The sequence below is a fragment of the Typopeltis vanoorti genome, chromosome 5 (genome assembly GCF_054136105.1).
Source record: "Typopeltis vanoorti isolate ZY-2024b chromosome 5, IOZ_Tvanoo_1.0, whole genome shotgun sequence".
NCBI lineage: Eukaryota > Metazoa > Arthropoda > Arachnida > Uropygi > Thelyphonidae > Typopeltis > Typopeltis vanoorti.
In genome coordinates, this window is record NC_143553.1 from 168,744,252 (window position 1) to 168,757,253 (window position 13,002).

At 35.0% G+C, this 13,002-nt stretch overlaps 1 protein-coding gene across 1 annotated transcript in view; it reads left to right on the forward strand.

The window, feature by feature from the left end:
• The first annotated feature begins 5,177 nt into the window (after positions 1-5,177).
• Positions 5,178-13,002, forward strand: part of Rpn11 (regulatory particle non-ATPase 11) — a 106,904-nt gene continuing 99,079 nt past the window's right edge. The window contains exons 1-2 of the mRNA XM_090392914.1: positions 5,178-5,273; positions 11,748-11,807. Coding sequence (XP_090249040.1) covers positions 11,760-11,807 — 48 coding nt within the window. The 5' untranslated portion in view covers positions 5,178-5,273; positions 11,748-11,759. The remainder of the gene's footprint in view (positions 5,274-11,747; positions 11,808-13,002) is intronic.

Consider the following 13,002-nt stretch of genomic DNA (forward strand, 5'->3'; position numbering starts at 1 on the left):
AAGAAAGAGATAAGAGCTAGGTTTTCTTTCACAGAGCAGTCAGTGAGTGAATAGTTTGCCTTTAGGAGTAGCGAATGCATCTATTATTAAATTAATATTAAATATTAAGTATATATTATATGCGAATATATATTTTTTATTTATAATATATATATATATATATATTATATGCAAATCATATATATTAAATGCGAATGAATTTAAGGGAAGATATGACAGCTGGTTTGGGTGATTTATAGCTCTCTCTCTCTCGATGAGTCCTTGACTCCCTGAATAATAATAATAATAATAAGAAGAAGAAGAAGAAATATTATTATTATTATTAATAATGTAATAATAATAATAAAGTAATAATAATAATAATAATTATTATTATTATTATTATCCCCCGAAGGAACACGGCCTTGTCGTGGCGGTGGGGGCTTACGTGCTTCAGTGATGTTGAGAGCTATTCAGGCGGTTGCATAGCTGCAAGCAGGGCCACCCTTGTCAGGCAGGTCTCAACTGAGGAGCCAGACTAACAGTGTTCCATCCCCAATCTTAGTGGTGAAAAGGAAGAAGAGATCCATACCGAATCATCTACTCCCGGGTCATCAAAGACTGCTTCAGATGTTGGGGATACTGAGCATCAAGCGACAAGTCGGCTACAGGACCCAGCTCTCCTTGCGGGGCAATCAGAGCAGGAAGCTGAAAGCGACTGGAAGAAAGCAAACACAAAAAATGGACTGTAGAAGAAAACAGAGAAGTTATCAAATGTTTTTACAGATTAACACCAGAAAAACGAGGTTTCAGAAAGCTTATGCATTTAATTTGGAAACAAAAGTTTCCAGAATCTGCAATAACAGAACAAAGACTTACGGACCAAAAGAATTTCATTTTCCGTAACAAAATGTTTACTGAACTTGAGCTGCAAGAGGTACATAATAAACCAACAAGTCCAGTAACAGAAAATCATCAGGAAGTAGCTATATCAAACTTTAGAATTCAACTCAGTAATCATCAAGCTGATGACATACTTCAGAATGTTTTGACAGAAGGGCAATGTGAAATGAAGTCAGGGATATTGAAACATATGAACTCCATAAATGACCGTATAAGACTACCACCATTAAAAGTTACAATCTAATCTAAACCAGCTCCTCTTAGACGCAAATGCAGTAATTGAAACCATCATAACCAAAGTATAAAGGAAACAAATCAGCTTCTATACAGCATGGCCTGTATCATTTTGAAGCTTGGTTGCAAACTGAAAGAGCAAAAGCCGGGGATGAAACAATCTGCACCATGGGAAATCCGGTTAGAATGAAAGGTTAACAGGTTTCGAGCTGATCTAAGCAACTTAAAGAGTTTTAAAGAACGACGGTTGAAAAATAATAACAAAAACAAACTGATTAGCACATATAATGTGGCCAACAAAACAATTGCTGAAGTTACTGAAGAGCTAAAACAAAGAATTACAGCCACTGCACAGAAAATTAAAAGATATGAAGCAAGCATAAACCAATATGTACAAAATATGAAATATCGACAGAACCAACGTCAGTTCTTCCAATCTCTCCCGAGAAATACAAATGCACACCATCATTCACCAGAAAAGAAGAAACACTGAAATTTTGGAAGTCAATCTGGAATAATCCTATTGAACACAATAAAGATGCTTCATCGATTAAGGAAATAGAATTAGAAATGGAACAAAAACAAATTCAAAATGTCATTATCGCTAAAGAAATCAAGGTCAGTTCTCAAGCTAGAAAATTAAAAAACTGGAGTGCACCTAGCAAAGACGAACTACATGGATTTGGGTTAAAACATCTAACCAGTCTACATGACCGAATGGCAGAACAATTTAATTATTTGTTGCAGTTAGGCTCAGTGGAAGACTGGATGATATCTAGGCGCACTTTTCTCTTCATGAAAGAAAAGGATAAGGATGCAGACGCAAGTAACAATCGTTCAATAACCTGCCTACCAACTGTGCTTAAGCTGCTCGCTGCAATCATTCCATATTGCCGGCGAAGGTTGGTCGATTGGTAGAGCCTCCGCTACTAATGGCTCAGTTAAGTAAGTTTGAGCGCGGTTAGTAGTTGGAAGGGGAACAATCGTTCGATGCTGTCGGCACACTCTCCCTCGATGAGTCTTTGGACTCCCTGGAGGTGTCAAAATAATAATAATAATAATAATATATCGTTACTTATCGGATAATCTGTGTAGCTCAGTGGAAGTGGCGCTTGCGTCCTCTGCGCTTGGCCGCTTGAAGATAGACCTAGGTTCTAGTCTAGTCGCTGACTGGAGGAACTTTTTCTAAGCCTATCTTCGACCGGTTCCCGAATTAGTCGATCTCTGGCACAGGCAAGCGGGTTTTTCCTCCCGGAAACTCGGGTTTTTCGTCCCGTAAACTCAAGAAAATCGACCGTAGTACCCGCATTATTTCAGACAGTAACATATCTTGTTAGGGTTAGGCACCAAGAGATGGCAGCACTGTTTGCCAGCCTCTTCATCGGTGTCTGCTGTAATTAGTGATAGACATGGGCCAGCTATCTCTGATTGGCTACCGGTGGAGATTGAACTGCCCACTCAGTCTCCAAAAGCTAGATAGGGTATAAAGGCCTCGCCTACTTCCTATTAGGGAATAAAAGGCATTAGTTGATTTTTTTTATCGGATAATCAGATTTATCCGTTGAACAAAAAGGCAATTTTCAAAAATCTAGAGGAACAAAAGACCAGATCCTTATTAATAAAATGATTCTCAGAAACTTAAAAACACGAAAAACTAATTTAAACATTGCATGGATAGATTACAAGAAAGCATTCGATTCCCTCCCACACTCCTGGATTCTAAAATCACTAAAAATATTTAGAATTAGCAAAAACATATGCTCGTTTCTGGCTACTGCTATGAAATCATGGAAAACAACATTAATAGTGAATAATGAACGATTTGGAAATATCAGCATTAAACGTGGAATTTTCCAAGGTGAATCCTTGTCATCATTGCTCTTCAACATATCTTTGATACCTCTGTCTATGATTCTGAAGAAAACAAAACTTGCATATGAAATTTCTAAATGTAATATTAAAATTTCCCATCTGTTGTATATGGATGACTTGAAGCTATATGGAAAATCGGCACAGCAAATAGAATCTTTATTGAACATAGTTCGTATTTTCAGTCAGGACATCAAAATAGAATTTGGTTTAGATAAATGCGCAATTTTATCTATTAAACGAGGAAAAATTAATGACACTAGAAATTTTAATTTTGATCAAGAGAAATATATAAAAGCAATTTCAACTGACGAACACTATAAATACCTAGGAATATTAGAAGCCAATGATATTCTCCACTCGAAAGTTGAACAACAAGCAGCGTCAGAATACATCAAAAGAGTTAGAAATATTATGAAAACAAAAATAAATGGATTAAACACAATTAGAGCAATGAATTCTTGGGCTACACCAGTGATCCGATACACAGCTGGCATAATAAATTGGACAAAAGAAGACCTGGACAAACTAGACCGCAAAACTAGAAAACTAAAGACTATGCATCATGTATTACATCCTCGAAGTGATGTTGACCGGTTGTTCCTACCGAGGAGAATAGGTGAACGGGGTCTGCTGCAAGTGAGTCACATTGTGGAAGAAGAAGAAATTGGTTTAAGAAATTACATCGACAATAGCTCTTAGCCAATGCTTCAGGCAATTACACAAGAAGGCCTTCTAAATGCAACAGGAAACAAATCCGATTACAAAAAGGAACAACAAAATATCCGATATGTGCGCTGGAAAAATAAACCTTTTCATGGCCAATTTCTTCGAGATACTGAGGACAAAATTGACGTGAACAAGACATGGCAATGGCTTCAACACGGATACATTAAAAAAGAAACAGAAGGATTTATTCTAGCAGCTCAAGAACAGGCATTACAAACTAATGCAATCATTGCAAAAATTTTCAACATCAATAATAACAGCAAATGCAGATTATGCGATCAGAAAGATGAGACTGTGGAACATTTAATCAGTGCCTGCGGCAAACTGACTATAAATACCGCCATGATCAAGTGGCGAAAATAGTTCGTTGGCATGTATGCAAAAAATATGGCTTTCCTACTTCTGATAACTGGTGGCAACATAAAATAGAGACTGTATTGGAAAACGAAACAGCAAAAATTCTCTGGGACTTTAGAATACACACTGATCGGCATTTGGAACACAATATACCTGACATCACAATTATCGAACATGGACAGGTCTGGATGATCGATATTGCAGTACCCAGTGATAACAACATCAACAACAAAGAACTGAAAAAATTTCTAAATATCGAGATCTGGCAATCGAAGTTGGCCGACTGTGGCTTATACACACCAAAGTCATTCCAATAGTTATCGATGCACTTGGTGCAACTTCACAGAAGCTGTCCAACTATTTACAGCAATTAAAAATCAATGAAGTGACCACATGTGACCTACAAAAAACAGCATTAGTAGGTCATTATACCTCAGGTTTATTCTATAGACCTTCCACCATCTAAATCACTCTGGATGCTCACCATCTCCTCATCTCCAAGAAACCCAGGTGACCAGATTTATGCACAGTAATCAAGATAGATTCTTACCAAGGCTCTATAAAGCCCTGGTAAGATAATAACCTATTATCTGCTACTGCTATTGCAGATAATAAAGAAGTAATCCGATGGGCTGGTTTAGCAACTTTTGCAATATGCCCACTAAACTTTAGCTCCCTATCTACTAACATCCCAAATCTCTGGCTTCATCACTTTCCTGGAGTATAGTTCCATCAATAAGGTAAACAGTTATTATTATTATTATTATTATTATTATTATTATTATTATTATTATTATTATTATTATTATAACGGTGTCTCCATGGAGTCAAAGACTCATCGCGGGAGACCCGACATTGACACACTAACCATTATTTACACAATACCTGTCATACATCTCCTTAAATTCATTCACAGTTGAAGCGTAATCTTTTCACCCCAAAATCCATATCCTTACACTTTGCCATGAACTCTTGGAATTTTATACGTTTTATTCTAATCGTCAACTATTTTTTTATTCTTGATTTTTAATATAATTTCATTGACAATTATGTTCGTGCTAAACATTCAGAGGGCGGAATGTACGTTTTACTGACATCTGGTGGACAAATATATTGCACAAGGATGCTGATTCATTGAGCGCACTGTGTATTTATTGTCATTTGTAAGCGTATTTCTGTGTATTCGTTCAGCTGATCTTCAGGTAAATTAAGATATTCTGTCTGTATTATAGATGCTAGTTTTGAACAGTTATTTATTGGACAGGTAGTGTTATTAATAGGAGTATGTTGCTGCATTGTTCAGAAACAGTTTAATAATTCATAAGGACTTCGAGCTCCAAGTCCGGAAACTGTCAATTTTCCTACCTCTTTTCTAAGAACATTAACAATAAAATTGAATAATATATATTATTTGCTAGTGCATATCGTCAGTTTTCACAACACTTGTTTCCGGAACTGTTGGCGAATATTTTCAAAAATGAATGCAGATAATGTATACGACATTATTATTATTACCACTGGATAACTCCAAGGACTCGTCGCAGGAAGGCACTCCGCTGAAATTGTTATCGTGAACTTGATTCGCATAATTTCGAACAGGAACATCGACCAGAGAACACAAACACACACAAAACAAAACAAAAAATAAATAAATAAAAAAAGCCATACTACATAGTATGTGGTAGATCATGTAAGTGTCCTTCCGCAATAGACCTCTGACACTCATGGAGGTGTCTTTTAATAACAATAATTCACGAAAAGCCCACTGGATATCTTTCGCATCAATATTAACTCAGGATGAGTCACATGGAGCATTGTTCATCAATAGTATTCAAATATTTTAATATCTTATGGTTGGCAACAGAGAGAGTTGTCATTTTTTGAACCTTGAATGTTTATCATTCACATTGAAGCAATAAAGGCAATTAGTACTCAAAGCAGTGGGGGGAAAGTCTCACCTTCATGTAATTGGCAGAATTTGTGGGTACAATAGTACAGTAACATGTATTTTTAGCTGATTCTATACAATTAACTTTTTGTATATGTTAATATGTATTGTTAATTAATTTCTAGTGTGTTCTCTCTCTCTCAGACAATCCTTGACCTAGACATTTCTGCAACTGGAGCACAAGCCCTACCTGCTTCACCCTTATTATGGTACTGCATCGAACTCTTCAGAAATCTCAAGCAATGCATTCAGAATTAATTTATGTTCATTGTTAGTGTGTATTAACTAAAATTACTTATTTTATTGTACATATCAAACTATGTTATAGCTTAATAAGCTATATTATATTTTATAATATAGTTTATTGGAATACTTAGTATAAGGATGAATTGACAGCATAGTTTTGCATAAGAGAAGAAATGCTTGATAAATGAGCTTCTCTCATTAGCTTATGAAGTAGTTGTAAAGGAGCTATTGATAAATGGGAAAGGTGAAAACACGAACATGGATAGAACAGTAGTTAACTTTTATTCAGTATTCCTAAATTCATTCATATAAAGAAGGAATTTCATTCCTTCTTTATATGAACTTATATACAAAACTGCCTTTGTATCTGAATTGCTGTTTCTCTAGTGAGACGTATGAAATGTAGATTACTACACTTTTTAAATCCATCAAACCAGCATCTGTTAACTGGAAACATTTCCTTCTTGAACATGTGAAAAAAATTTCTTCCCTTTTTAATTATTAATTGAATTAATAGTATGTTATGTTGAGTTTGATTACAAACCCAAATACAAAGCTTCCCCACTCCCTTTCCAAGAATGTGGCTTCTTGAATGGGTTACCTTTGTTGGTGAAGATCTTGATCCTCAACATTTTCACCAATAAGGTTTTCTGAATATTAGATCTTATTGGATCACATGTTCAAGAAGGAAATGTTTCCAGTCAACAGATGCTGGTTTGATGGATTTAAAAAGTAGTAATCTACATTTCATACGTCTCACTAGAGAAACAGCAATTCAGATACAAAGGCAGTTTTGTATATAAGTTCATATAAAGAAGGAATGAAATTCCTTCTTTATATGAATGAATTTAGGAATACTGAATAAAAGTTAACTACTGTTCTATCCATGTTCGTGTTTTCACCTTTCCCATTTATCAATTGCTCCTTTACAACTACTTCATAAGCTAACATTGAACATGTGAAAAAAATTTCTTCCCTTTTTAATTATTAATTGAATTAATAGTATGTTATGTTGAGTTTGATTACAAACCCAAATACAAAGCTTCCCCACTCCCTTTCCAAGAATGTGGCTTCTTGAATGGGTTACCTTTGTTGGTGAAGATCTTGATCCTCAACATTTTCACCAATAAGGTTTTCTGAATATTAGATCTTATTTAGTCTACATTTTTGTGATTGCTCTTATAGTAGACATTGCTAAGTTTGATTAAGCATATAACTTGTTCTCCTGCTTCTAACTGCCTTAAAACTTGCAATTTTATATCCAAGGAAATGCTTTTTCTTTGCATCTTTGATTTTTCATATTCGGCGTTTTTCTAAGCATTATAGTTCAAAAATTAAATTATTTTTTAACCAATTCAAACACTTCTGTGGGTATATAATAACTGAATGCATGCATTTCATACCATCATCAACAACCATGGGTCTGATGCCATCTTGATATGATTCTTCCGTTGCATTCTATTTTGTGCAAGATGACTCAGTTTGTGTACAGTTTCCACACCATTTGACAATGTCATCACCCCCATTCTCTGTTTCATCTTCCTTTTTTTTTTCTTTCCTTCAATCATCCCAAACAGCAGCATTTTTATTTTCCTCTCGTCGTTCATTCTACATAGTCAATGAGACGTAGTTTCCTTTTGATTATTTTCTGGATCAGGTTTTGGTTTTATTTGTCTGTAGATTTCTTCATTGTTCACTTTCTGGATCCAGCTTATTCTCAAGATCTTTCTATAGCACTTCCTTTCAAATGCTGATATCCTCTTCTCAGATTCTCTCAGGAGTGCCCAGGCCTCACATCCATAGGGCATGCTGCTGAAGATACAGATTTCTATAATGCACAGTTTAGTTTGCATCTTTATGGTTTGGCTCTTCCATATTTTGTCCATTTCATACCAAGCACACCAAATTACTGATCGAGTCAGTATGTTCAGTATTATAACTTGAAGGTGGAGAAGTCATTGAATTATGTCTTGTCTGGGCTTTGAAGATCATATAGTGAGTTGAGTTCAGAGGATTACTGTTTTACTGTGCATTTTTGCAAGAGTTATAATGAAACGGTATTTAGTGAGGCAGCATTAACCATGGTCTTACTTTATATTTAATTTATTTTGCACTTTTTATACAAACTTAATCCCTTGAATAAGCAATTAAATACTTCATGTCTCGCTTTTTATTATAACTCGCAATATGCCTCGTTCCTATTCTGATTTTCCTCCAACTTAATTTTTCACAGAAAAAATAAGGTTGCTTGTATGCTTTGCCAATTGCTTCATAAATTTGCACTTAGATGTAGCATATAAGGGCTCACATCTGGTGGTAAAATATAACCTATCAGTAAAGGATGTGCTGGGGGCTAGTGGGCTGCAACCAGGAAAGTTCGAGAGACACTTATCTAGATGATGGAGAGGATATTTTGGTGAGCAGGTAAGGGTAGCTAATTTTTGGTATGGCCTGAAGGAAATCTGTATGTTATATTTTTTTAGGATGCTGGAGAACACACAAACAAATATTGCTTTAAGTAATCTAATTATCTTTAGATGTGTTTTCTCAATTAAACATTATGAGTGATAATCATTGTCTAAGCATCCATACCAGATTAACAATTAAGACATAATATGCTTAGTAAATTATACTAGACAGGAAATTATAGTCTCATTTTATTCTTTTACCTAAGTTTGTATGCTTTCACACACACACAAAAACACAATTTATTCGTACATGAGTAAAGGATTAAAACAAGAATATTATCAGATTTCAAGGGAGTCTATACCACTCCCCTTTCTCTTGTTTAGCAATATTTGCAATTTATATACTCTAAGTCTGTCTTCATAATTTACATTCCATAATCCCAATACTATCTTTGTAACTCTTCTTTGCGCCTTCCACATCTTCATCCCCTTGAAACTCAGGAGACCATATCTATGCGTAGTAGCCAGGTGTGTAGTTATATTGGAGCCTTGTAAAGAGGCAAAATAACTTCTTTATTCTTATGTTAGTGATCATTTCAGCATTGTGATTATCCTCAGAATTGTATTTGCTGTGGGATCTTTGAACCTCAACATCCTGTCCTCCTCAACTCCAAAACCCATATTCTCATTAAGTTTACTAGTTTAATCGCACCAGTATAATATGCTATTGGAAATCTCATTGCACCAAAATTAATTACTGTACTAGCATTTAAATGACAGCCATTAATATTTGCTTTCAGTGCTGTATGTCAATAGCATCCCTGATTGCCCTGCCTATCTTTGCATCATCAACAAATGACAACTCCATAGATTGAAAGAACAGTGGTCCAAAGACTGATCTCCGGTACCTTACTGGTCACTTTAAATTGCAGACCCCTCCCCATATGGGACTTTCTCATACCTCTGTATTAGCCACCTGTTTATCCAAATCACCAGTTTATTCTAATCCTGTATCTTACAAATTATACAAACAGCCTTTCATGTGTGGTAACCTATCAAATGCTTTAGCAAAATCTGACAGTACCATACTGTGTCCATTCCCTTTATCCAACTCCATGTAACATTATAAAATATGAGCAGATTGCTCAAACATAACCTCTGTCCTGTAAAGTGTCATCTCCATCCAGAAGGTTGACTGTTACAGATCTCTACCTGAGATTCATGATGTTCAGTAGAAAGATAAGATGGTGAGGTTCTAATCTCTTCCATCTCGCAGTTAGTATCCTATGTCTGTAGATGTGTGTTTGCAGTGCTGGTTTGCTTATTTTGAGGGATGAAAAACCAGTTTTCAGGAGGAGAAAAAACTCATCCCTTTATGAGACCTCCTAACTTACCATTTGATTGAAAACCTCTAATAAAGTTCCTTATAATATAGATTCAAATCTTGGTCATTCCAACCAAAGGGCTTGTGTGAGCCGAGCTACAGAGTCTCTTGTAACAGCTTCTAGTAAATCCCTGTTCTTTGCAAAGTATAGCCTGCCTATCAGCCCATTTCTGTATGCGAGTTCTTGTAAACTTCTCTGAAATCTTCACTAGTGGTGAAACCAGCATACTAATGTATGCTGGTTTCACCCATACTCCAGTGGTCAGTAGTTAGACATCAGTGTTTGCACCAGGGTGGTGCAAAAACTGATGGGACTATGCTACATTCTTTCCATTTCTATTTCCTGGGCCAAGATTCCAATTATACAAATATGTTAAGTGCCTGACTGGTTGCTTAAATCCCATCTGTCCCTATTGCTGAATTCTTATCTATGTTAATGTAACATATAATCTGGATGTATACATTATGTATAATTTCTTGTTTACTATAATTTACTTTTGAACCATGTAAACAAACTTGCTACTAATGTATGCTGGTTTCATAATTTTGTTTTGGTCATAATTACAGTCAGACAGCTCTACAGCCAGGACTAGATCAAGGTTGTTGTGTTACCCTAACTTATGACTAACTTGCCAAAAGAAGGCTAAGGAATGATGATATTGTTCCTCATCTCCAAAATTAGAAGGTGGGGAGTGGAAAAATAAAGTAGAAATTAGCTCCCAGTTTATCAACAGTTAGGATGACGCAAATTAATTGTTTTTTACCTTCATGGTGATGGTGCTTCCTCATAAAAGGATGATCTCAAACACTATATGTGGTAGAACATAACTGAAAAGTGGCAAACCACTCTGCCTTTTCTCAGCGAAAAATCTTTTTTCTGTTGATAGAGTAGTCAGAAGAAAATCAGCATTGATATCTTACATTTTTAGAGAGAGAACCAGTAAATTACTTTTCTCAATAGATTTTAGCCTTTATTTGACCTTGAATATCTATAATATATATAGTAAGATCTAGAATATAATGGGATTTTCTCATTAATCATTCTTCTGTTTCAAATCTCTGTATTTATTAACTTTAGTTATGCCCGCATCTTAATTTTTCTAACTGTATTTAATTTTCTTCTTTAATTGTTATGTATGCTTTTCTCATTTAATTTGGTTTCTGTTTATCTGTCCTGTTGATGCCAAACCTTAATACAATTGGTAATTCCTATAATCTGTTTATTATCTGCATATTTGTTAACTTTATAATAATGATCCTAAATAAGGAGGGTTCTAGTGCTAATTTCCACAGACCTCTCTCTCATACCATACATTACTTTCTTATTATTTAACCATTCCTTAATCCTTATCAATTCTCATTGCTGCCAGATTATTTTTATTTACTGTGGATTAGATATTAGCTAACCCACAGTGAAGTTTTTGTGGATCGTCATAAAGCAGGGTAATACTGTATACCATCCATATTTTTCATCTTCTTAGTGATACCACTCATCCATCTAATGCCTACCTGACATATCCTCATCACCTTGGTTACACAGCTTGATATTGCTTCTTTTAGTATCATCTGTTGTGGTAAGGCTGTACCATTTTCTTAAATGTATTGCTCCTATATCATAGATCATTCATTAAAATTATAATTTAGCTAATTATATTTGTCATATTTTTTTATATATTTTTTCTTTTTTTAGTTGAGCAACATAATGGATAGACTGTTAAGGTTAGGCGGAGGAATTACTGGACTTGGTCAGGTAATTATTACATGAAATTAAATGCTAATCTTCTTTTTTCAACCCTTTGGAATAATAAATTGAATTCACATGATTATTGCATTGTGTTAATGTTTACTCATAATGCTTATTAAAATTAAGAGTTGAATAGTAGCTAGTTAATTTGTAGATAATTTATTATTATATAGGTATGTGTCTGTGGAGGTGAAAGACTTATCTTTTAAAAAAAAAGGGCACTAGTTATTCTTAACACATTGACTTGCCTTCTTCAAGTTGTTCAGACAAAGCATTCACAACTGCTTTTTGGCAACTAGTTCCACTCATTAACTATTCTTCGTGCAAAAAAAAAAAAAATCTAGTCCTGTCCAAACTTATAACTTTCAGGGCTCTCATCCAGTCATCTATTGAAAGAATTCTTTAGCATCTACTCTGCTTCATAAAAATCCCTTTAGTAACTTATGTTTCTATTATATCCCCTCATTTCCACCTATTAGCTAAACTTTGTAATCCATAAACCTTCAGTCTGTTTACAAAGAAGACACTGCAAACCAGTCACTCGTTTTTGTCACCTGCCTCTGAATTTTCTCTGTCACTTCCACATAAGAAACCCAGCATTCAGATTTATGCACAATAGTCCAATCATATGAAAATCTTAAAAAAAGGGATAACCTCCTTATCTTATCCCTGCTTCTTAGTGGGTTTATTAACTAACATCCAAGTGATCATTTGCAAAATTTTGTCCACTTTTGCATTATGTCCTCTGAATTTCAACTGTCTGCCATTGCCCCCTAAATCCCTTGCCTCATCAATATCTCACAGTGCAGTTCTATGTAATACACATCCTGTAGTTTTATCCCAGTGTACATAACTTTACACTTTGGTTGATGTATAAATTGAATAGTAGCAGCCAAACAGGGATCTGTGACATATCATTTAAAGAAATTAATGACGTATTTGTTAATAAATAAAATTATTTACTTATTGTCCTATATTTCACTGAAGTCAAATTGGCATCAAAAGGGATTAATACACTTGTATTGACACTTGCACACAGGCACACTTCAGTAACACAGATGAAAAAAACCAGAGAGAAACAAGGAGACTTTAAGATCTACAATTGCAGCGCCTATTGGCTTCGGTTAGGTGTTCTTCATCATTTCTGTCTGTGGATGAGGGTTTCCCATATGGTGTGGGGGGGTCTGATACAGTCATATTT